At 47.1% G+C, this 23,152-nt stretch overlaps 1 protein-coding gene across 4 annotated transcripts; it reads left to right on the top strand.

Annotated features, from left to right (window-relative positions):
* Nucleotides 1-1,515: 1,515 nt before the first annotated feature.
* On the top strand, nt 1,516-22,919 carry LOC119404474 (beta-galactosidase). 4 transcript variants are annotated; one of them, XM_049418893.1, is made up of 3 exons: nt 1,516-3,030; nt 9,260-9,544; nt 22,704-22,919. In XM_049418893.1, exons 1-3 carry the CDS (start codon nt 1,570-1,572, stop codon nt 22,869-22,871), a joined length of 1,914 nt encoding a protein of 637 aa, XP_049274850.1. In that variant the 5' UTR covers nt 1,516-1,569; the 3' UTR covers nt 22,872-22,919. The 4 variants fall into 4 exon arrangements, with proteins under 4 accessions (XP_049274850.1, XP_037526907.1, XP_037526905.1 ...); XM_037670979.2 differs by lacking the exons at nt 1,516-3,030; nt 9,260-9,544 and adding exons at nt 6,346-7,851; nt 21,254-21,538 and having other exon boundaries at nt 22,704-22,903; XM_037670977.2 differs by lacking the exon at nt 1,516-3,030 and adding an exon at nt 6,346-7,851 and having other exon boundaries at nt 22,704-22,886.
* The last annotated feature ends 233 nt before the right edge of the window (nt 22,920-23,152 follow it).

Raw genomic sequence — 23,152 nt, 5'->3', positions numbered from 1 at the left:
GCCGACATTACGTCGGACCATAAGCTAACTTTTCGTTGTACCCGCCGTGGAGGTCTACTGGTTATGGTGCTTGACTGCTCACCCGAAGTTCGCGGCATTGAATCGCAGACGCGGCGGCCGCATTTTCGGTGGAGACGAAAATGCTTGAGGCCCCTTTACTTAGGTTTAGGCTCGCGTTAGAGATCCCCAGATGGTCAAAATTTTCGGAGCCCTCCACTACGGCGTCCCTCATTATCGCGTCGTGGTTTTGCACGCAAAGCCCCAACAAATACATTACTAATAAGTAGGGGTGTGCGAATAGTGAAATTTATAACTGAATCGAATGCGAATCGAATAGCGATCATACCGAATCCAATAGAGAGAGAGAAAGCTGTTTAATGAAACACAGAGAATTCTGGCGAACACGAATGCGTCGAATACTATTCGAATCGTAGGGCAATGATTTTCAAGACAGGCCTAGAATTCTACAGCTTTTTTATCTGAAAGAAATGTTCGCAAACTCTAATAAAGTAACATTACCATTACATTTAACCAATAGAACGTACCGTAATTATATGAACTCAGATAAGCTCGTATACAGCAGAGACCCTCGAGCCTCCGAGATATTTTTTAACTGTAGGGTGAATGCAGCGGTTACTTCAATATTCGAGGTGGTTCTTTGTCCTAGCTTTTAAGTAACACTAAGATCTAAAGTTAGATATTATTTCATAAATAAACATCATGAATCCCGTGATAATGATAGTGGATTGAGGACACATTCACTTAGGCGACACTAAAGCTTAAAGCGAGAATTACTTCATCCGGTGATGAGTAAAGCTTCTACAGTCCCGCAAAAGACTGACCTGCGTGCATATTGGTAACTCACTAATTAAAACAACAAAAATTGTTCTTTTGGGGCTGTCCCGTCGGTTATTATTGGAAAAATATTCCGTAGCTCGAATAAGCGCTATTCGATTTGAGTACCGAATTGAATAGAACGCTATTCGATTAGTTATTCAAAGTTTCCGAATATTCGCACGTCTTGCTAATACGGGTAACTTTTTACAAAAAAATGCAGTTGATGTGCGTGGTAAGCCCATAATTCGCACACAGTTACTCAAATTACAAAATTACGCTGATCCACATTGGAAGAGTTGCTTCAAAGCCAACAAAAATCGGCGAAAGCACTGCTTTGCACGAAATCGATTCCCACAATGCGCGGGTTCTGCCGGAATATTACGCGTGCTTTATAGCAAACAATGATATTGTCGGAATTGTAATTCCGCAGTGTCTGCCTCGGCACAAAACACGAGGAAGAAGAAGAAGAACAGGGATGATGATGGCTATGTACAAATGAGAACGATGAAGTACGTTAAATGTGCTTACAATATCAACATTTTCGACATCGCTTTCTATCACCGTCCTCCGGTGCTATGTCAACTATCTTCCGCAACGCTCTGCACATCTCGTCCACCACATCTTAGCACTACGTTTGGGCCACTGATAAGGAGTAAAGACGTCGGGCTCACATTTCAAGCCGAGGGCTCAGCCAAGACGAAAGCAATCGGCGCGAGACCAGCGCCCGTAGGCATGGCTCGTCTGACTGTACTCGCGTCGCTCGTAACGTCGCTTCTCGCGTGTTCCAAGTGTGACTCGAGCCGCCGGTCGTTCACGGTCGACTATGCCAATAACCAGTTCCTCAAGGACGGTGAAACCTTCCGGTACATTTCCGGTTCCCTGCACTACTTCCGCGTTCCGAGAGCATACTGGCGGGACCGCATGGTCAAGATGAGAATGGCCGGACTAAACGCCCTGCAGACGTACGTCGAATGGAGCGGCCATGAACCAGAACCCGGAACGTTCAACTTTGAGGGTGCCTACGACCTGGAGGCCTTCCTGGACACCGCCGCGGACGTCGGTCTTCTGGTCGTACTACGACCGGGACCTTACATCTGCTCGGAGAGGGACAGCGGCGGCCTGCCGTATTGGCTACGGAAACTGGACCCCCACGTGAGGTGCAGGTCATCGGGCGCGTCGTACATGGAAGCGGTGGCGACGTGGATGGACGTCCTTCTTCCCAGGGTCCGGCCGTACATGTACGACAACGGAGGTCCCGTCATCACGGTTCAAGTCGAGAACGAGTACGGAAATTCGGTACTCCCCTGTGACGAGGTTTACCTGCGCGGCCTTTTCAATCAATTTAAGAAACACCTGGGAGACGATGCCGTTCTCTTCTTCACGGACTACCCGACCGACAAAGCTTACAAATGCGACCTCGCCAGTGGCCCCCTGGTAACGGCCGACATCGACTCTACGGTGAACGTGTCGGACATGTTCGCCATTGTGCGCAGGAACATGAAGCAGGGACCGCTGGTCGTCACAGAGTACTATCCCGGATGGATGGACAACTGGGGCAGGCGGCACGCGAATGTAGACCAGCGGAAGTTTCTCAAGACCTTCGAGACCATTCTAGAGATGAACGCCTCGGTGAACGTTTACATGTTTCACGGAGGCACCAACTTCGGCTTCACGAACGGAGCCAATCCACTGCCGGAGCCTACGAGCTACGACTTTGAAGCACCTCTGAACGAGAGCGGGGACCCGACGGACACGTACTACGCGGTCAGAAACATAACGGCGCGGTACCTGCCCGTACCGCACGGACCATTGCCGGTGCCGGCTCCAAAGATGAACCTCGGTTTGGTTGAACTAGGGCAGTGCTGCTCACTCGACGAGATGCTCGTCTTCTTGCGAGCTCGAGATAGGCTGAAAGCGGCGACGTCACAGTTCCCGATGTCCTTCGAAGAGGTGGGACAGGATAGAGGATACCTGGCTTACACTACGACTGTCACGTTTCGGCCGCGCAGTCCAGCAGTACTGTCAGTCCCTGGCCTCAGAGACAGGGGTTATGTGAGCACTTCGGTGACGAAGGCTGTCCTCGCCAAAGACCAAAAAATTTTCACCACTCCCATCGTCGTGACACGGGCACAGAACATCACAATTCTCGTAGAGAACACTGGACGCAACAACGGTGGTTTATGCGAAACGAAGGTAAGTAAAAAAAAATGCGCAGCTTGCACGGAGTTGCGCCAGGCTAGGGCAGAGCAGAGCTGGTGGGCACTCGGCTGGTCCTGGCTTGACTAGGCACACGTGCATTCACATGCCGATGCACATGCACATAATGTTCACGTGATCACATTGTAAATCTCGAGTATTGGCTAGATATCAATCAGGTTTCATTGGAAATCTCTTGGCAGTCGCAGCAACAAGTAGCTTAAGGACCCTGCATATACTAATTAGCATAATTAGACTATTTAGCTTAATTGGACTAATTTGCATAATTGAGGCTTGGTCTCGGTTAGCTTGCATCTATTGTCAAACTAGGCTTAATTAGATGACTAGCTCCATTAGCACTAACTAGGCTCAGTATTAACTAGCCTTAGGCTTAGCTCGGCACATCTTGCTGAATTCGGCCTGACTGGACACACCTAAATCTCATCTCGGCTTAATTAGGACTAATTAGGCTTTGACTTCATTAGATTAATTAGGCTGAGCTAATTAGGTATTAAGATGCTCAACTAGACTTCCTTAGGCTGGGCTATGGTTAACCTGACTTAACTAGGCACAGTTATGCTTAACTTGGCTTGACATGGCAGCGCCGCCATGATGATGATAATTTTTTTAGCGTTGTCCTGTATTTCTTCTTCTCGTCCACGTCTTTTTTTTCGCTAGTAAACATGTCCTATAATTTCTTCTCTACATATCAGCTCTGCTGTAAAAGAGCACGATGCAAGGCGCTCAGCGTATGCAGGGCCGTCTACATGCGAGCGAGCACAACAAATTCAAACAAGGAAAAATTCGTCCTGGACTGGTGATCGAACCCGGCACCAACTCCTTACCGGGGCGCTGACTGTACTTTTTCGTAGAGCGACGATCCCGGAAAAATTAAAGCGAGAGCTTTAAGTTTCTGTCAATCAAGAAGCTTTCTTTCACAGAAATGGATATCGATTTGCGTGTGGCTTTGTGCTACAAGCTGGTTGTTAATTTCCCAGTTCCTAACCCTTCCGCCACCGTGCGAGATTCCGCAGAAGTGATTTGCAATATTCAGTGTCCATGTGCTTCGAGTTGATTAATTCGCCCTCACGCTGCCAATTGCTAGCCTCCTCGTTAGCTCAACTGGTAGAGCGACTGGGCGGTCCCGGTTTCGATCCCGGACCAGGAAGAACTCTTCGTCCATCAAGAAGCTTTACTTCTCGCAAATCCCTATGGTATAGCAATTTCCTCGTGGGTTTGCGCTACATACAGGAAGTTGCAAATATTCCCTTTCGTAATAGGGACATATTTATACCCAGGTAGCGTGGAGTACTCCGAGTTCAAATAGAAAACTCCTTTAAAAAAGCTGCATGTTCAATGCAAGTGTCTTTGAAAATCCGCACAGTTGTCGAAGTTATTTCTCAATTGCTGGAACATGCATCAGTTGTTAGGTCGTTCTCAGTGCGCTGTACTCCATAAATTCACTTGCAGAAGCACAGTGCGCGAGAACTGTGCTATTTATAGAGCCGTCTTAACATCAAATAACAGAAAGCTGATCTAGTTAGTAAGTATTCATTCTAAATACCCTCCACGCTGGTCTAGTGGTTATGTTGCTTGACTGCTGACCCGCACGTCGCGGGATCGAATCCCGGCCGCGGCGGTCGCATTTCAATGGAGGTGAAAATGCTAAGGCCCGTGTTCCTAGATTTAAGCACACTAAAGAACCGAAGGTGGTTGTAATTTCCGGAGCCCTCCACTACGGCGTCTCTCATAATCATATCGTGACTTTGGAACCGAATGAAGAAACATGTCTCATGATTGAGGAATGGCATATCGATGATAGTGGTAGCGCATGCGTGAGTCAACCGTCGATTAATTTGCATAAAGAAGAAATCAAATGCCTTAACAGTTATCGTTCACGTAGACCCCCAGGCGAGCCGGATTGATAGGTTCGCCTCTTGCCTGGGCATGTGTTGATAAGTTTTCGTGCCTTCTTTCTTTTCCGCCGTTGTGCGCCTTTGCAGTTATTGGTCGGCGTTTGTAGTACATTGACTTCTCTCTTGTGTCCGTGTTTGCACGCCCAGTCTCTTAGAATGTCCTAACCTCGAATGACGCCAGCTTGAACGATAAACCTTAGTTGATAGCAGGGATAATGACATCAATTGCCCCCAAGACTTCGTGTATAAACAAAACTCTACACTCTGAGAAAGAGTGTAGATATTACGAGCATACTACGCTCTAAGACAGAAAAATAAACTATTTGAGGAGTATTTTTGCCAAGGAACACTAATCTTGATCTGGCTTGCACGCGTTTCGCTTCTTGAAAACTCGCCTCTCGGCACTTTCCTATCGAGAATGTTACGTCGTGCTGATAGCGCGCACTCCGTTCGTGACCGGAAAGTGCCCGACCGCGGTGATAACACAAGGAAAGAACGCGAGGTAGATGACGATTATAGTTGCGTGGAAGAAATACTCCCCAAATATTCGATCTTTCCTAACTATGAGTGTATCCTCATCGAGTTCGTAATAACTGAAAAAAGATGGCCCCGAAAAATTATCATTACGCGCATTTAGGTCAAACATCTCTCATGCGGTGAGATTCTACGGGATATTCTTTTGAATCGAGGTCTCATAACAAAATAAATGGCATTGTACACATAGAGCAGACATTGCTTCGAGGAAAAAACTGTATTCACGGGCACATCGCTAACTAACATGGCTATGTATTACAATGCGAATGCTAAAGGTAGAACTTGAATTTCCGCTCATACAAAACGGCATGTCCGGGAGGTGCATTATATATTGCAGTTGCCAGCAGATAATGCATTATGGGTTATCATCCCATGATACAAATCAACCAGCCACGAAAAGTGATCATTCACAATCGTCGTGCTTTGCTTTGCTACTTTATGTAAGTAGCTTTCAGCTTTTCGTGAAGAAGCTAGATAAAGTACGACTCCAGCAGAACATCAATACATGTTCAACGTTCAAAGACCGCTACTACAAGTAATCTCCCATACTCCCATACTCTGTCGCCGCATTTCAGGCAAGGCAGACTTTGTCTAGGCAGACGTGTTTCCAGCGTACTGCTCGGAACACTCCTTACCTCTCAAGCTGTACTTATCACCCTTTCAAACAATAAGTCGCCTTTCAATACCACATCCAAACAATGATATCAATGCTGCCGACATTTTTATCACTAGACTCTGGTGCTATGCCAACTATCTACCCTTCGCCACGCTTTTCACTCCCCGTCTGCCACATCCTAGCCTTCCGTTTGGGCCGCTGATATGAAGTAGAGACGCCCATCTCGCATTGCAAGCTGAGAGCTCGGCCGAGAGTAAAGTAATCGGCGCGAGATCAGCTCCCGCAGGCATGGCTCGTCAGACCGTAATCGCGTGGGTTGTAACGTCGCTGCTCGCGTGCTCCAACTGCGCCTCCAGCAGCCGGTCGTTCACCGTCGACTATGCGAACAACCAGTTCCTCAAGGACGGCCAACCCTTCCGGTATATTTCCGGTTCCCTCCACTACTTCCGGGTTCCTAAGGCATACTGGCAAGACCGCATGGAAAAGATGAGGCTAGCTGGCCTCAACGCGCTTCAGACATACGTGGAATGGAGCGGCCACGAACCGGAACCCGGAAAGTTCAACTTCGAGGGCGACTACGACCTGAAGGCCTTCCTGGACACCGCGAAGAAAGTCGGCTTGCTCGTGATCTTCCGACCTGGCCCTTACATATGCGCCGAAAGGGACAACGGTGGCTTGCCGTACTGGCTCCTGAGGTTGAACCCCAACATGAAGTACAGGTCATCGGACCCTTCCTACCTCTCTCGCGTGGACAAGTTCTTCGGCGTGCTGCTGCCGATGATCGAGCCGTACCTCTACAAGAACGGCGGTCCCATCATCACGGTGCAGGTGGAAAACGAGTACGGCCAGTACACCAACTGCGACAAGCAGTACATGAGACACCTAGTCAACATTACCCAAAGCTACCTCGGTCAAGACGTCGTTTTGTTTAGGACCGACGCTCCAGGCGACGCCGCCTACAGGTGCGACAGCGTCGAAGGACCGCTAGTGACCGCCGATTTCGGTGCGAACGTCAACGTAGACGCCATGTTCGCTGCCGTAAGGAGAGCCATGAAACAAGGCCCGCTTGTGGTGACGGAGTATTACCCCGGATGGCTGGACCACTGGGGCCAGCGTCACGCCAAGGTAGACCAGAAGCTCGTCATGAAGACCTTCGAGAAGATACTACAGCGAAACGCGTCGGTCAACTTTTACATGTTTCACGGTGGGACAAACTTCGGATTCATGAACGGCGCCAATCCGCCAGCGCAGCCTACCAGCTACGACTACGGAGCGCCCCTGACCGAAGCCGGCGATCCTAACGACACCTACTTCAAGATAAGGGAAGTTGTCGGTCGCTACTTGCCGCTTCCTAACGGAACGCTGCCCGTCCCGGCATCCAAGTTGAAGATCGGCGCCGTGGAGCTGCACTCTTGCGCGACGCTCGATGATATCCGCAGTTTCTTACGGGTTAAGGGTTACGTCACCGCTGTGACGTCTAACCGACCACTGTCGTTCGAGGAGCTAGGTCACGCTTACGGTTATGTGGTGTACACGACGCGGGTGTCGTTTCGACCATCGAGTCCGGCTAACTTGGGTGTCCCGGGCATCAAAAACAGGGGATATGTGTTCACCGCACAGACTCGGGCAGTTGTGAGCACTGATCAACTCGTGTACAGCGTGCCTGTGGTGGTTCAGGGCGGCCAGAACATCACCATCCTGGTTGAAAACACAGGCAGGATCAATTACGGAGCTGGGAATCGCGACGTGAAGGTGAGACGTTGGGAGGATGAACGATCGAGGCTCGTGTAATTGTATCTAAGTGGTCATCATGTCCGGTTTGTGTAAAATTAACGCAGCGTGAAATTACTGGTATGTGCATGCGCACGAAACTTACCAAAAAGGCTTCTGTTAACGAGGCGCTAATGGTTTCAGTCTTGTAAGCGGCCTGTAAAAACAATATCTTTATTCATTACGTGGGAAAGGCATCACATGAAACACATGAAAGGATGCGCGCTTGTTCGACAAATGCCTCCACTACTGCTGCTAGATAACGTTACAGTAGCGTGTATCTCAGGCGAGGACGTGGGTCGACGTTGTAGCCAGAGGTTCCAAATATATGAGCACAGGAGACCCAGAAATATGAACATTATCAGTTTATGGTCCGGCATACCGTACCGCTGATGCCTTAGTCTTATTAATTCGGTGAAAAAGGTTGATTGAAAGTACCGGAATGGAGAACATGCTTTCATTTCCTAAAACCTGCCTTAGCATACGACTGCCGTGGCACAGATTTTCAGAAATTTTCTTTTCTGAAAATAATAATTCCTTAAGGATTATTATTTTAGGATTTAAAGCCATAATTCTTTAAGGATGCCACGTCGACTCTGGTTCCTCCAGAATGCAATATCATACCTTTTTATCTGTAAGCAACTGACCAGACAAACGAGCTGCGACTGTGAACATCGTTAACGTTAAGAAGAGCTCATGGCGAAAGTTTACAACGACATTGACATCCATCTGTCGTTGTTGCAACTTTTCTAGCTTTAGACTTTCGCCATTTTAAAAATGAAGGTGCACACTTCAGTGTTAAACATTAACTTATTCTTCGTGCCAGGCTTTGAAGCAATAACCCTAGGTTACGAACTACGTCAAGAGATACAAAGCAAGTATTTTGCGTGAGTTTCTGTTTAAATACAAATCTAGAATACCTCGGGCGCTTTCATACACACATACACGCACACACATACACACACGCACAGCGCTTTCAATGCACAGGCGCTCGCATGACACCCCTGTCGGCTGTTAGTATGTCCTGTCGCCTGTTAGTATGTCCCCCCCCCCCCCATCTTTTCCCCAGTGTAGGGTAGCATACCAGTTTTTCTAGATTGGTTAACATTCGTATATAATAACCCATTGCCTAAGGTTTAATGGTGGCTGGGTATATACGTGAGTGCGGCGACGCGGTCCTTCTCATGTGCTTCACCACAGAACACAGCCACATCTATAATGATTGGCACGTTCCTTCCTCTCTTCAGTGGATAACCGATTACTTGCACACATGACTTAGAATCTGGAAATATAGTCTGCTGGCCTAGTTTATCAATACATAAGGGTCGGAATGCTTCAGTGAAAATCAATACATTTCAAACAACACAATTCACGGTTACCATTTGCGCAGGGAATCATCGAAAACGTCACGCTAGACAATCACCTCCTCTCTGGCTGGACCATGGAACCACTGCCTTTGGACAAGTCTGATGTTTTGACAGAGTTGGTAGAGGCCTTTGCTACGTCGAACGCCGAGCCACAGTGCTCGGCCCCTGGCGCGTTCTTCGGGACGTTCGTGCTGCCCGAAGGTCAGAAGACGTTGGACACCTTCCTAGACCCGACGGGTTGGGGAAAAGGCGTGGCCTTCGTGAACGGCTTCAATCTGGGACGATACTGGCCTAGCATCGGGCCACAGGTAAGTTTCACCGAGAGTTCATTTCTCGTCGACACTGAGGGATTTCCTGTCGACGCTGCTGCGAACCTGCGATACGTAAAGCGATTACAGCGTTCATAATACGAGAAGAGCACTAACTTACGAGGGAGATTTGATCATAATGGCTCAAAAATAAAACGTAAATCTATGATCCGTCCACTCCGTGAAGATGGTCGCCCAGAGAAGCTGTCTGTGCGCGATGATGCCCCGTTGTGGTATTCCTTGCAGCGTCGCTTGCTGTCCTCAGTAGTGGCGGCTACCATTCGGTGCCGTGTTGCCTCGGCTTCGAGAGACCGCGTTTCGGAGTCTTCGGCACGGTGACGTCTATAAGCGCCAATCTACACGATTGGCTAGCGTGATCACGTGATGTCGTGAATCCACCGCTAGATTTGAAATGCGCGCGCTAACACCTGATCAACCAAAACTAGATCACGTGACCTGCCGAATCGTCCAATGAGTTTTCTGCAGTCGTCCACTACTAGCCTACTACAGCACAGGCTAGCCTAAGAAGGCTTCGCTGTAAAACAGCTTACTTCTGATAACATGAGCGGAAAGCGATCACGATATATTAACATTTGCAAGGACGTTTCACGGCCGCCACTCAAGAAACCTATGGGCTTTTTTGTATAGCTCTGCCATCCAATTAAAGTCTCAGTGAAATGTTTGGCAATGCCATAGGTCCGACAGCAACAAGGTCAAGATTATACACTCGCGAACTTTCTTGCGCTTCACTTAGCGTGAACTTACCGCACGCTGCAGGGACACATTAGGCGACACAAGTTTCCAGAACGCGGTATCGGAGCGGCATCTCAATATTTCCACAGCCTGCGCTCATAACATTGTACTCCCATATCTAGCCTATACCAAGCTGGCCGAAAATTAGCATTTAAATTTGTACAGGTTGCGATGACATGAAACTTTTACCTTTTTTTAAAATGAATAGCTTGTATACATGCTCTACATGCTTATTCAAGTGATATTAGGCTATTATTTATTGCTTTTCCCTTTTCACGTCCTCTCACAAACGTCAGCGCTTGTGCCTGCGTCTTCGTTATGTCTGTTTGAATGTGTCTTTTGTGCGCTGTTTCACCAGATCATGGCTCACCAACTAGACCATCGGTACAAATTAAAGGGACCGACAACTGCCCAGAACATGAAATGAGATGACTGCACTGATGGAAAGATTGTCCGTCGCATTGACTCAAACCAACCCTGTTTATCTCGTGAGAGGCGGATTTATATTTTTATTACTTCATTGAAAGTCGCGAAAAATGACCTTTGGCGCCTCTGGCGGCAAAATCATACACGGTCCGATGAAGCCGGTCACGTGACCGTTGATTGGTGTATGCGTTCGATGACTTTTCTGTTAGTACTGAAATATTGTTCATTTCTTTATATTAAAAGATATTACTCCATAAAAATGTACATATAGGCCTGCGTTAGTTGTGTGCAACAAAGTGGCGCTGCCTTCGCTTGGCGTAATGATCCCATGCCGCGAAAAGCCATCCATGACACAGGCGCAGGCAACCTTGGTCGCAGGCGCGCACAACGCTGTACAAATACCGAGAAGGTGTATAAAGCCACATCATCTCATTGTAACAGCTTGCTATTTTCAAAAATGGCTCGAAAGCTCAAAATAAAGGTGGTTAAGCATAGCTACAGTAACTGCTGCGAAAGCAGAACAACGACAGCTTTCACAAGGGCTAGCGGCATTGCTATCAATTCTCAGCGTTGCTGGAGCAAGCCTTCATGCGTGCTTGGAGCCTTTCAGATCGAAAAATACTGCTTATAAAATAACTACGTGCTTTTAGGATAAACCACTGCAGCTGCAAACGCTACGAAGGGTAAGCTTCCTGTCGCGCCGTAAAAAGCTGGGTCGAGAAAAATCAGTTGTCGGTCCCTTTAAGTAATACCGTTAAGAAAGTACTGCAGGTTTCTCATCTACCGTAAATTTCATTTATTTTTGTCACCCCCCCCCCCCCATTCTCGAACACGCGATATAATACCTCAGTGGGGGTAAGATACGATGCACTGCGTCCGTAATGAGATTGACACAAACAATGTCCATCAAATAGAACCGTTGGGTCACGCATAAAGCTGACTACAAAAAGAGAAACGCGAAGAAATACTCATAAGCCTTCAAGATAAGTTAGCAAGGCCTACACACGAAATGTTTTTTTCTTACGCTACCGCTACTATGCAGAGCAGCTGAGGTGTTCCTGAAAGGTGGTGACATCGTATATTTTATTAACTGATGGAGGTCGGAAGATATCAAACCCCACGTACGAAAAGAAGGCCTTATGAATTCGATCTCTGGTTTCTTTCGAGACAGTGGCGTAGTCAGCATTTGTTTCGGGGTGGGGCGGGGGTGAGGGTTTAAACCCCCCTTTATGTATGATGTATGTTTGGATTTGCGCGTGTGTATACACCTTCAAAACTTAAAAATTTCGAAAAAGGTCTTGAACCCCCTCCTCCCCCCTCCTTGTCTAAACCAACGTTCCGATAGCATGTGAACATTGCCGCCTTGTCAACCTATTGCAGGTGACCCTGTACGTTCCGGGTGTGCTGCTCCTTCCCCATCCGGAGAAAAACACCATATTGCTCTTCGAGACAGAGTCTACGCCTGAAGGCAACAGGACCGTCAGTTTCGTCGACGTGCCAAACATCGACGGCCCCGTACCTGGTGACACTGACAATTTCAGAGGCTAGCATTTCACGTGCGGCAATCTGAACGTGCGCGCACGGATGGACAGCGAAATGTCTGTAATGATACCTGCCAAATCTTGTGCCCGCGTGCTTGAACTACAAATGCCAAACGATCATGAACAATTTCACAAGCGGGTTTGAAATAAACCTAGTCTTCATTCAAACGTTTGGTAGTCACAACAGCGCGCAGTTGGTCTCACGGCCGTCCAACAATCTTTACCGAGATCCAGAATTTCTTAGCCTCAACGATCGCTAATCATTTGTAAACAACACAAACCAAAGGAATATCGAGTGGACTCCTTGATTTCGGGCGCCATCTTGGAAAACGCTTATTCGTTTTACCCAAAATGTGGGCTTGGCATTGACAGAATAAACTTTCTTGAAGCCTTAGATGCCCCACCAAACGCGAGAAGTGACCGTCGGAGGCATCGGCTTCACCTACTCCACGGATCGATGAAGGAATTAAAGTTTGTTGTGAGCAGCGCTCTTCCTTTCGTTGTCATCAACAGCGCTAAACTACCGCATATCAGGATGCACCAACAAGCCCACATCGCCGCACTTGTCAATACGAGTCAGGGCTGGGCAAAGATACTTTGAAATTGTATCGCGATACGATACAAGATACTCGGGCGAGAAGTATTTGAGATACAGATACAAGATACTCGCGGAATAATTGTATCCGATACGATACTTCCCAATTGTATCTTAAGATACTTCGATACATTTGCAAGTTTGCTGTTATATATCTATATAATGAAGCAGCAAAGGCCTATGTAGAAATGTGTTTACTTGAAAATTTCTTAACTGCGACCAGCTTTGTTTAATTTTAACAAAATACCTGTTTGTATCACAAGATACAAACCTTCTTGCTCAAGGCGTATTAGTTTCATTTCTAAACGACTTATTGGGATTTGTTTGGCTGCTTAATATGACAGCTCTTTAACTGCTGTGCTGTTAGTTGTTGTGTAGTTTATTGGTGTCGCTGCCAGCTGCCCTACTTGGCGACCAGCTAGCTGGTTACCATCTACTTGCAAGTGCGTCCGCACGATGGCGCAGATACCGCTGTGCAGTCTTACCTCGTCCGCAAGCGTATTGTTTTCGTAATACCGCATCCACCGACAGGTGTACAGCAGCAACAACGTTGGTAGCGACATTGTTTGTGGCGCGTCGTGTAAAGACGATGAACTACATAGTCCGCGCTCACAATTATTTGAGGACATAAAACTGCAGTGATTTTTCATATTTTACTTACCTGCTGGCGTAAAGCGTTCGTTGTCAACATATTCACTAACGTGCAACCTTTTACAATTTGTTCTCTGAGAGAACCTCAGCCGCCAGGAAACGTCTCAGACGTATTAGCGGCACAAAACGCCGCAGGTTATCACTGCTATTCACACTATTGCCACTTCTAGCTCTGCTTACCTGCGGATTTGTAACAATAAGAATACTTTAAGGTGACCTAAAAAAAGGAAAACGAATATATTTAAGCCAAATAGCAAGGTCGTTCCGTATTAAACAATCAAAGTGAATAAGTATACAGGTGTTTCACCTAAGTAGAACCCACTATTCAAAAAACAAGTGGTTAACCGCCGCTGAATGAAACCAAAGGTTTGCCGTCATGTGGCACTCGTTATGGTATGTTTTGTACTAAGCTTAACTGGTTAATTAAATAAGATCAATTATGCGGCATTGCGACATTTTTAACATTCACTTTAGGACCAACTGCGCTTCGACACATCGTAGAGCGAATTTAACAACGACCGACCCAATTTTTTTGGCAGCGTACATGCTGCATGGTGAATATTTTCGGGCTTTTAGAGAAAGCCCGCGAAATATGAAATAAAACACGTTCGCAGACAGTTAAAAAATAAGAATAAAGCAGAGAGCGTATTTTAGTAGCAGGTTACAAAAGACATATTACAATAAACAGACGGGCGAAAAACTATGCAGAGGACTAGGTAATGTATGGGATGCAAACGGAAGACAGCAAAGAAAGCACTTGTGATAACAATCAAATTATCATTAAAAGAACTTCTAGAATAATTTAGCAGGAAGAACAAAGATACTGTATACGTCAAAATGTTCCCTGATACGTAAATGCTTGTTCTATTGCATCTAACGTCAGCACTAATAATGGGACGGTTGTTAGAATCTCTTTTGCATGTAAGTCGATCTGATCGTACTATGTAAGTCAAGCTTGCATCCACAAGGTCTTTCAAATCGCTGATGTGTGAAAGGGGCGACACGCAAAGCAGCCCCATTCTTGCATTCTTGAGACATTGCAACGAAGCATCACGCAAGACAAACTTCGATAGTGACAGTATTCGCCACGAGATCGGGCTATAAGTGGCAGCTCCGTCGCCGTGTTAGTGTGGATAGGCGGTCGGCGGAGCGTATACAAATGTACGCAGCGGCGCTTCGCCGTAGGCGGTTTGAGTCGATTGTCGGCGAACGAAGTGCGTTGACAACAGCCTAATGGTGCTATATACGCCCTCCATTGCCGCATTAATGCACGAAGCCGGCCTAACATCCCTATCACGTGTCAGAGAGGCGCAATCTGCCAATCAATGGGGTACTAGCCCTCGGTCACAGTAATGTTTCGCACTGTGGTCGATGTTTTTTCTTGCTCTATTTGGACGCGTTTAACTTGTGTTCAGCCAATACCACACTATAAAGAGCGTTGCGCGACTGAGCCCATTAGATATTTACTTCTTGCTTTGGCGGCTACAAAACAGAGAGCCCGTATTTCTGCGTAATTAGATAAAGTAGAACTTTGCGCACTCTGCTTTTCTGTTTGCATGAATACGCGTGTACCACTATAGAAATGCCTGGTTTTAGGTCTCTTTTACCGGTAACCGGCCTTTGCAGATGCTAGTTCATGCTTTGCGGTATCATAATGATTTCAAAATCGCCAACACTTTAAGAGGCGGTGTCGCTAAAACTCTGCATTCACACGACATTTTGTACTTCTTTCGTTTAGGACGACGGCAAATGCACTATGTGATGTGCTTGAACGACAATGTGGCAACCTCATCGAAATTATTTTGTCGAAAGGACGGTACGATGGTCCGACCTAGCGCCATACCGACACGTGTATGCACTCACATACAAGTCTCGGAAGGGGAAATGTTTGCGTATATCGTGTAGGCGTAGGTATAAACATTTGTTGCTGTGCTAGCACAACGGAATAAGCTGTCACCTGAGGACGAGCATGACGTACGCACACATGAGAACACGGTGTGGTGAGCAGGCGACGCAAGGAACCGTCCACACCGCGGGGTTTCGTCCGCTCGCCGCTAGGTCTCGCGGCCAATAGAGGCATCAGAATTTGTGCAAAAGACGCTGCACGCATTGGAGTACGCAGCAGAGTGCAGGGTCTATTAACAAGTGTCATTACATCAACACAACTAAAAAGAAAGAAAACATCTAGAAAAAAAAGGTAGGCTGCGCGGAGACGTTCGCACGCTTGTTCTGTCGCGATGGCTCGAGCGCCATCACATGACTCTGCTCCACCAATAGGGACGCTTAAACATCATCGCCTGTGCTCGCTGTAGCGCTCTGGCGGAAATATACAAGGATGTTACTGTCGACAGTTTTATTTAGGTGGCTTAGTGGCAGCAATATCAGCTTGAGAACCGGAATTCCGGCCGACGTTTATTCTTTCGCACGGTGGTGTTTCTATAGCAGTATCTTGTATCTTAAGATACACGATACATTATTGAATGTATCGGAAATACAGATACAGATACTCGTTTTGCAAGACGTATCGCGATACAGATACAAGATACCCAAAGAGTATCTAAGATAGTATCGAAGATACATGTATCTTCGATACTGCCCAGCACTGCTATTTCCCTATCCCGTCATGCTGTATAACATACGTTGACGTGGGAGAGAGACGGGGGGGGGGGCGAAGAACTTTACTGAGACCCCGAGGAAGTGGATCATGCGCTTATGGGCTTCCTTGGCAACCAATACAAGTGCACTTGGGAGGAACCCACTACGCTATAAATCATTGTAATTTTTAGAAGTAGGGCAGCAGGCATTATGCCATTTTTCGTCATTCTACGGAGAGCCGTGGTACCTGCTAAACGCATGTAAGGCATTATGCGCACTTTGTTGATGCTGTGCCTGATGACGATGAAGAATTATTGCGGAGCCCAATGTAATGGGTTGGAAGCATTCAACAACCTTCTCGTTGCGCAATTCGCATTGTGTGACGCCTGGTTACAGAATTCGCGTTGTGCGACGCTTGGTGCTTATTTTACTCTTCTACCACGCTATATTGCATATGCTAGTGTGGTTCCTTTCCGACATGAAGCCTGTATAGGACCTTTTTGCAAAGCAGTTTCAAGCACCGGCATGGCTCAGAGGTTCAATACTGGGCTCCCACGCAGAGGGCCCAGGTTCGAACCTCGTTCCATCCTGGAATTTTCGTTTTTTTTTTCTTATTTCGAGCGATACTGGTTACGGACACCGGCGGCGGCGGCGGCGGACAACTACGGCGCCAAAAAGGGCCGGTGAAATGATCTCATAACAGCTTTCGCTGTAAAAAAAAAGCCAGTTCCACGCCGTGAGAGCTGCAGAACAGCGAGGCTCAAAACACGCGAGTGTACGTGATGGGCTAGCGAGATTTCAGTGTTGGCGGCGGCGGCATTGTACACGAAAAACCCGGCGTGTGTACAGAAATGCGGCCCTCGAAGGTGCGCCGGTCACGCGCGTATTTATGGGCGCCACTTTCCAATAATTAATGCTCTCTCTGTTAGTGGGCTTGTCGGCGATAAGCCAATCGTGATATGGCAATGTGATCTTTCATAGAGGTGACATGTCATTTCCCGTTGCCACAGTTCATTGTTGCCTGGATATGAACGCATGATCGTCGTTGTTGCCTGTAGCAAGTGAAGTGTTGCGCTGTAAAGCATGTGAATGAATGTCCGATTCCCGGCATGGAAGAAGTAAACAGTTAGGAGGGAGCATTGAACGATGCGATAGGAAGAAAAGAAAAAAATTGTAGGTAAGGCACGCGTATGCGAAGCTTCGCTTGTCCCGATTTTCCCGGCAGGGAAGGAGCTCCACAATATTCGTCTCCGTTTCTTTGCGCTACGCATGCTTAGTATGCAATACCCATACAGTTATCACAGCTCGAAATTTTCCATTTGCCCCGCACCCCAAATGAGACCCACCGCAAGATGTACAGTTGCCTCGAACGCAAATATTTCCATCCCAGACTTTCTGAATTGGTCCACCACCAAATTTGCGAGTTGGCCCAATCTCGAATTGTCGAAATGGCCCGCTGCAGTATCAAGGGGCCCACTTTTTTTAATTCAAGTTCAAGGTGGCCGACTTGTGCGTACTCCCCAAGGTGTTTTTTCTATTATTATTTCCACCCAGAAATTCCAAATGGCACGTACTAAAAATGCTAAGAATGCTAAGGCTCCGCGTCCTGACACACCTTGTAGCTAGTAAGTGTTGAAACACGGTCGAGTTCGCAAGGATCCATTTACAAGGTATTAACAGCGCATGCAAGATTCGGAAACGGGACAAAGGCTCTTTACCCCTGCTTGTCCTGCCCCCTTCAACAATGTTATATGCGCTGTTAATACCTTGTAAATAGACACTCTGTAGGTCGTGAATTCAATTCGTTATTCATTATATGCACTAAAGACTTGCGATGCATTTTTAAGGAGACCGAAGTATTCCCTAGAGAATCCTGGAACCTTGCGTTATAGAAACAAGTCAGTGGGATAATCGCCGAACGATTTATACCAAGGGAGAGCAGTGAGCTCTTCCCTGAGCGTGGCGTTCTCGCGAGCTTTTCCTGAGCGAACGCGCCGTCTTACTTGACACTTGCTTTACCGTGACGGCCGACGATAGGAGACACCGTGAAGAGCTACGTCGATAGGAGACGCCAACAGCCCGCACGCATAAGGTGCTTCGCACCTAAAACATAAAAAGAGACTTTACTTACTCTGACACAACATAAGCACACACGCTTTCCGCTTCGGCGTTGCACACTGGCAAATGAAGTGATCGGAAGTGCCTTGGGGTAGAACGCTCGCAGCTACTATCGCATTCTTGAAATCGTCTATAGGCTTGCGATACGTATTCAAAGAGACCAAAGTATCTTCCCTAGAGCAGGGGTCGGCAACCTTTTGTGGCGGAAGGCCGAGTTGCATGAAGGCGACACAGCGGGGGCCGCCCGATAAATCAGGTGTGGGGGGAAAAATTCTGCGTATCGACAGTAATTATGTACAAAACTGGAATAGAAAACATGCTTATTGTCATCACACGTCGCAAGGTTGCAGTTTATACACACAGGTTGCAAGCAGCAAAAAAAAAAAAAATCTTTCAATGCGATCTTTGGTGTTGAACATACTTAGCCAACTCGCAAATACCTACATCAAGGTTGCTCAGCGACAAACGCAGAAAGCCTGGCGGTGTTCATCGGTTAGTTGGGGGTGGGGAAGTTGTGATGTCGTGCCCAGGAGCCGCATAATCCTGCTCCGCGGGTAGCAGGCTGCCGACCCCTGCCCTAGAGTAACCTGGAACCTTGTGTTATGGAAACGAATCAGTGGGATAAGTGCCAATTTATACTACCAAGGGAGAGCAGTAAGCTGTCTCTGTAATAGTGTGGCAATGCAAAAGATTCGGACATAGAGCACAGCGGCAAATAGAGACAATGGAACAAGGCACCGCAAAGCTACCGGGTCCTGAAAAGCCTCCATGCTTGTTCTGGTTAGACCGTTGCCTTTTCCAGCTTTTCTAGTTGTCATTTGTAGAAAACAAAAGTTTAACATCTAAAACGAAAGCTCTTAGATGTTGCTTCATATGTTTTAGGCAAGCGTCTCTCATCTTAACACAACGAAAGTTAGCATGGAGGCCACCAGAAATTTAGGGACATAGCAATAAAGTAAAATATTAATATTTTTTTCAGGACAGTGATTAGGAACGTAGAGAAAAAAATGCCCCCACCTCCCCGAAGGGAATCGTGAGGAAATGTGAATCCATTTCTTGCGCCGAGAGTACACGGCGTAGTAATTTTAATGGCGTAAATTAATGACGAGACGAGGACTTGTACCGTAACCATTTATTTACACATTCATCAGCACCTGTTTGTGTTATCATTGTACCTGACGGCCATAGTCTCAGCCTTGTGGTCGCTAAAGTGTACACTCAAAGGGTCTTTGAGAAGCGAGGACTGCCGTTGCTGTCGCAGTTCTTCGCTGAAGGGCAGGTATCGCTTGAGGAACACGTCCACACCGCCCGCTCGGCGAGTGGCAACGGCGCGCGCGCACGCAGCAGCGTCGTACCGCCGAGCTGCCGCGATGCGAGCGCCCTCACACGCCAGAGCGCGCTCCTCCTGTCCACTCACTCTCCGCTACTCCGGCCGCACCACCTGCTCCGGGTGCTAGGGGCGAGGATAAGCGCGCGCGCCCGCAGCTGTTGCTATGGGAGAGGAAGTGAGAGCGAAGAGATAACACCTGCCAGCGCGCGGACACCGACAGACGCCTGACATGCCCAGACTAAGAAATGCATTCGCATTTAAAAGAATATCCCCGCAGAATCTCTCTTGGGAGTAGTCTGTGATGTGTAAGCCTAGAAATTTATTCCAGGTGGTTGCCTTCCTTATACGACGCTGTTTTGGGGTTTTAGGGCAGCATCGGCATGACGTCTTTCACCATATTTACAGCGTTCGTTAGCGTACGGAACAGCCCCACAGAAGGCCCATCCCGCGACCTCGAAAACGCGAGTATGGCATGAAATTTTCGCTAAGTCGGAATTCTCCCGGTGTGTACAATGTCGACTTTAGGGAGGGATTTTGTTCCATTCGCCGACATTCAACGAAGCCTCTACATATACTTTTCTTTATCACTTGTTTTGCACTGCGGTTGTAACGCGTTCATATGGTTCAGAAATACAATGAGATCTTATGGGCGTGGATGCGCGCCCCAGTTGTTAAGACACTCGCCTTCGAAGGGTCGGGCCCGGCCTCAAACCCAGCCTTGCCAAGAAAATTTGTTTTGTTCACTTGTTTCGTTATGGCGATTATCGTCTTACGTTACAGAGAGACAGACGGACAGTTTTTCCGTTGAGTCGGCATAGAAACGCTTACGCATTTAAAATAACAACTGGTTGTCTAGGGCTAGCTAGGACACCGTACACGTCACTATAAAAAAAAAAAAAACACTGTAGCCGCAGGTTCGGTTCTTCATAACAGCGGTGGTATTCCAATGGAAGCTGGCAGAAGTAATGCTCTTCTTCCTTTTCTTCTCAGTCGAATGTATTGAAACCCGCCTCCCCCACCCCCCCTTCCGGTTCCTCGACTGCTTTCTGCTGGTGAAGTCGTTTGGCACTTTGCACTGCCTCCGGGATCGAAAGCGATGGAAGCTATCTGCAGCTTACGTAATCTTGCAGTGCCTGCGGGATCGGCCCACGTTTGACCAGCGAAGATGTCATGTGATCACGTCATGAGTGACACATGATTACGTGATAATGACGTCATTATTTTCGCGATCTGTGCAATCACGTCACATCTCATATGTAGGTAATTTTTTGCATCACTTCGTGTGTACGTCGACGGTCACTTTTCGCGTTTGATGAGGCACCTAAGGCCTTTCATTTCATTTCATTTCACTTATTTTACTCTCAATCGCACAAAACTTTACAGAGGGATGGGTGGTACATAAATATGACAAGAAAAGCGAATGAAAATAACATAAAATTAATGACAACTACAATACATATGAAGAAACGATGTCAGGCTGATACAAATGATTTTCGCAGGTATGACGAGATGCTTTAAAGGGGCTTTTAAGGGGCTTCAATGAAAAACGCCACCAAACCGTGCTAAGGGTGTAAAAAGGAATGGTTAGTGACCAATGCTTAGTATTGCGGAGTCGCCAACTACGGTTTTTCTCAACCTACTGAATGCACCAATGATCGATATAATTCAAAGCGTATAGTTAACGCATCCGATTCGCGTAGGGAATCATCTCCAACGTCACCCTGGACAAGCACGTCCTCTCTGGCTGGACAATGGAACCGCTGCCTTTGGACAAGTCTGATGTGGTGACGCACCTGACAGAGGCCTTTGCTACGTCGAACGCCGAGCCACAGTGCTCGGCTCCCGGTGCGTTCTTCGGGACGTTCGTGCTGCCCGAAGGTCAGAAGACGTTGGACACTTTCCTAGACCCGACGGGTTGGGGAAAAGGCGTGGCCTTTGTGAACGGCTTCAACCTGGGACGATACTGGCCCAGCATCGGACCACAGGTAAGCCTCATCCAGAGTTCGCTTCTTATCGGCACTAAGCAATATCTGTTGTGGTCGCTGAGAGAACTCCAATAATACGGGGATAAAGCACGATCACTAGACGAAGACAGCATCAGAGTAGTAATTACACGTGGGTTAAACAAATATGTATATTAACCCTTTGTACCCCGCATTGTTATGGACTATCTATAAATGCGTGTAATTTACATAATAGGGTGCCAAGGTTCTGGAGACCAAGAAGTTACCCCAGTTACACCCAGTGTGAAATCTTCAGAAACAGCGGAGTTTCGGTTCTCCTCTGTTTCCCTTCCGATTTTCTGTGATCACTGTGCGGCTAAAATAAAGTTTTTCAACCAAATAAAGTTTTTCAACCAAATAAAGTTTTTCAACCAAATAAAGTTTTTCAACCAACCAACCAACTGTGCGGCTACCACTTCGTCTGCAACGGAGGCAGTTACGCCATCTATGGGTATATCTGGAAACCGAAGCGTGACATGCGGACAGCCATCTGTCGTCATTCCCAACCTTAGAACATCTCCGCTGCTGAGTTAAAGCAAGTGGCAGTGTTGGAATAAATTATAGTGTATTTTGCAGCAATCAAGTCTAATTGAAACCTAAGTGATCATCTAATTATTGTACAGTAAGCCATGTTATATTTCTAAATGAACCGAATTCAACGACCCGCTCAAATTACATGCGATAGTTATCTGCTGGAAGGGAGCACTGCTACTCAAGTTAAAAAATATTTTTTTTTTAATTTTTTAAAGCTATACTTTGCTTAATTGGGTGTAATTAGGCATAACTTAACTAGGAGTAGCTTAAGTACACTTAGCTTAAGCTTAATTGAGCTTAATTAGATTTAGTCAGGTTTAGACTGTCGTAATTACGCTTGACCTAATTAAACTTAATGTAATTAGGCTAACGTGGCTTAACTTGACTCAACCAGGCTTAACTAGCCTTGACTAAGCTTAACTTGGCTTCCCGAAGTGACGTTATAGCTAGGCGTAGGCTTGACTAAGGTTATCTTTTCATTGCTCGGTGACGTCATAGCTGGGCGCCATTTTCTGTCAACACCGCACGGCCTAAGGAAAAGCGTAAAGAGCTCCGCTGTTAAAATTCGTTGTTGGTACCTTTACCATAAGGTCGGTCTCGTAAACTATTGCAGGTGACCCTGTACGTTCCCGGTGTGCTGCTCCGCCCGTATCCAGAGAAGAACACCGTATTGCTTTTCGAGACGGAGTCTGCGCCCGAAGGCAACAGGACTGTCAGTTTCGTGGACGTGCCGAACATCGATGGACCCGTACCTGGCGACACGGAGAGCTTGGGGGGCTAGCAATTTGACGCGTGGAATTTTGCGTGAGAACGCAACCTGTTTGATAGAGCACTCGCCAATAAAGATGATGGCCATAACGTAGTGAAGTGCGTCTCTACTTTACATAGGTCCAGCTATCGAAGCGTCGGCCAGCCAATGTGAGGTAGTTATCAGTTTTCATCGGAGTTGGCAGTAATGAAATTTAAGGAATTAGATTACTTTCTGCCGTAGCGAGTGATGTAAGAAACTACTTTGTGGGCTGGTAATTTAGTAGTGTAATGAATTACTTCTAGCGAGTAATT

This window comes from Rhipicephalus sanguineus, chromosome 9, assembly GCF_013339695.2.
Source record: "Rhipicephalus sanguineus isolate Rsan-2018 chromosome 9, BIME_Rsan_1.4, whole genome shotgun sequence".
In the NCBI taxonomy this organism is placed as follows: domain Eukaryota; kingdom Metazoa; phylum Arthropoda; class Arachnida; order Ixodida; family Ixodidae; genus Rhipicephalus; species Rhipicephalus sanguineus.
Note: the sequence above shows the minus strand (reverse complement) of the source record. Positions and strands in the feature narration are given on the sequence as shown.

Bases quoted from the DNA above. Each gene is read 5' to 3' on its own strand.
- LOC119404474 (XM_037670979.2), top strand. From the start codon at position 6,388: ATGGCTCGTCAGACCGTAATCGCGTGGGTTGTAACGTCGCTGCTCGCG. The intron at 7,852-21,253 runs GTGAGACGTTGG...CGATTCGCGTAG, and splicing joins CTGGGAATCGCGACGTGAAG to GGAATCATCTCCAACGTCAC. The intron at 21,539-22,703 runs GTAAGCCTCATC...AAACTATTGCAG, and splicing joins GGCCCAGCATCGGACCACAG to GTGACCCTGTACGTTCCCGG.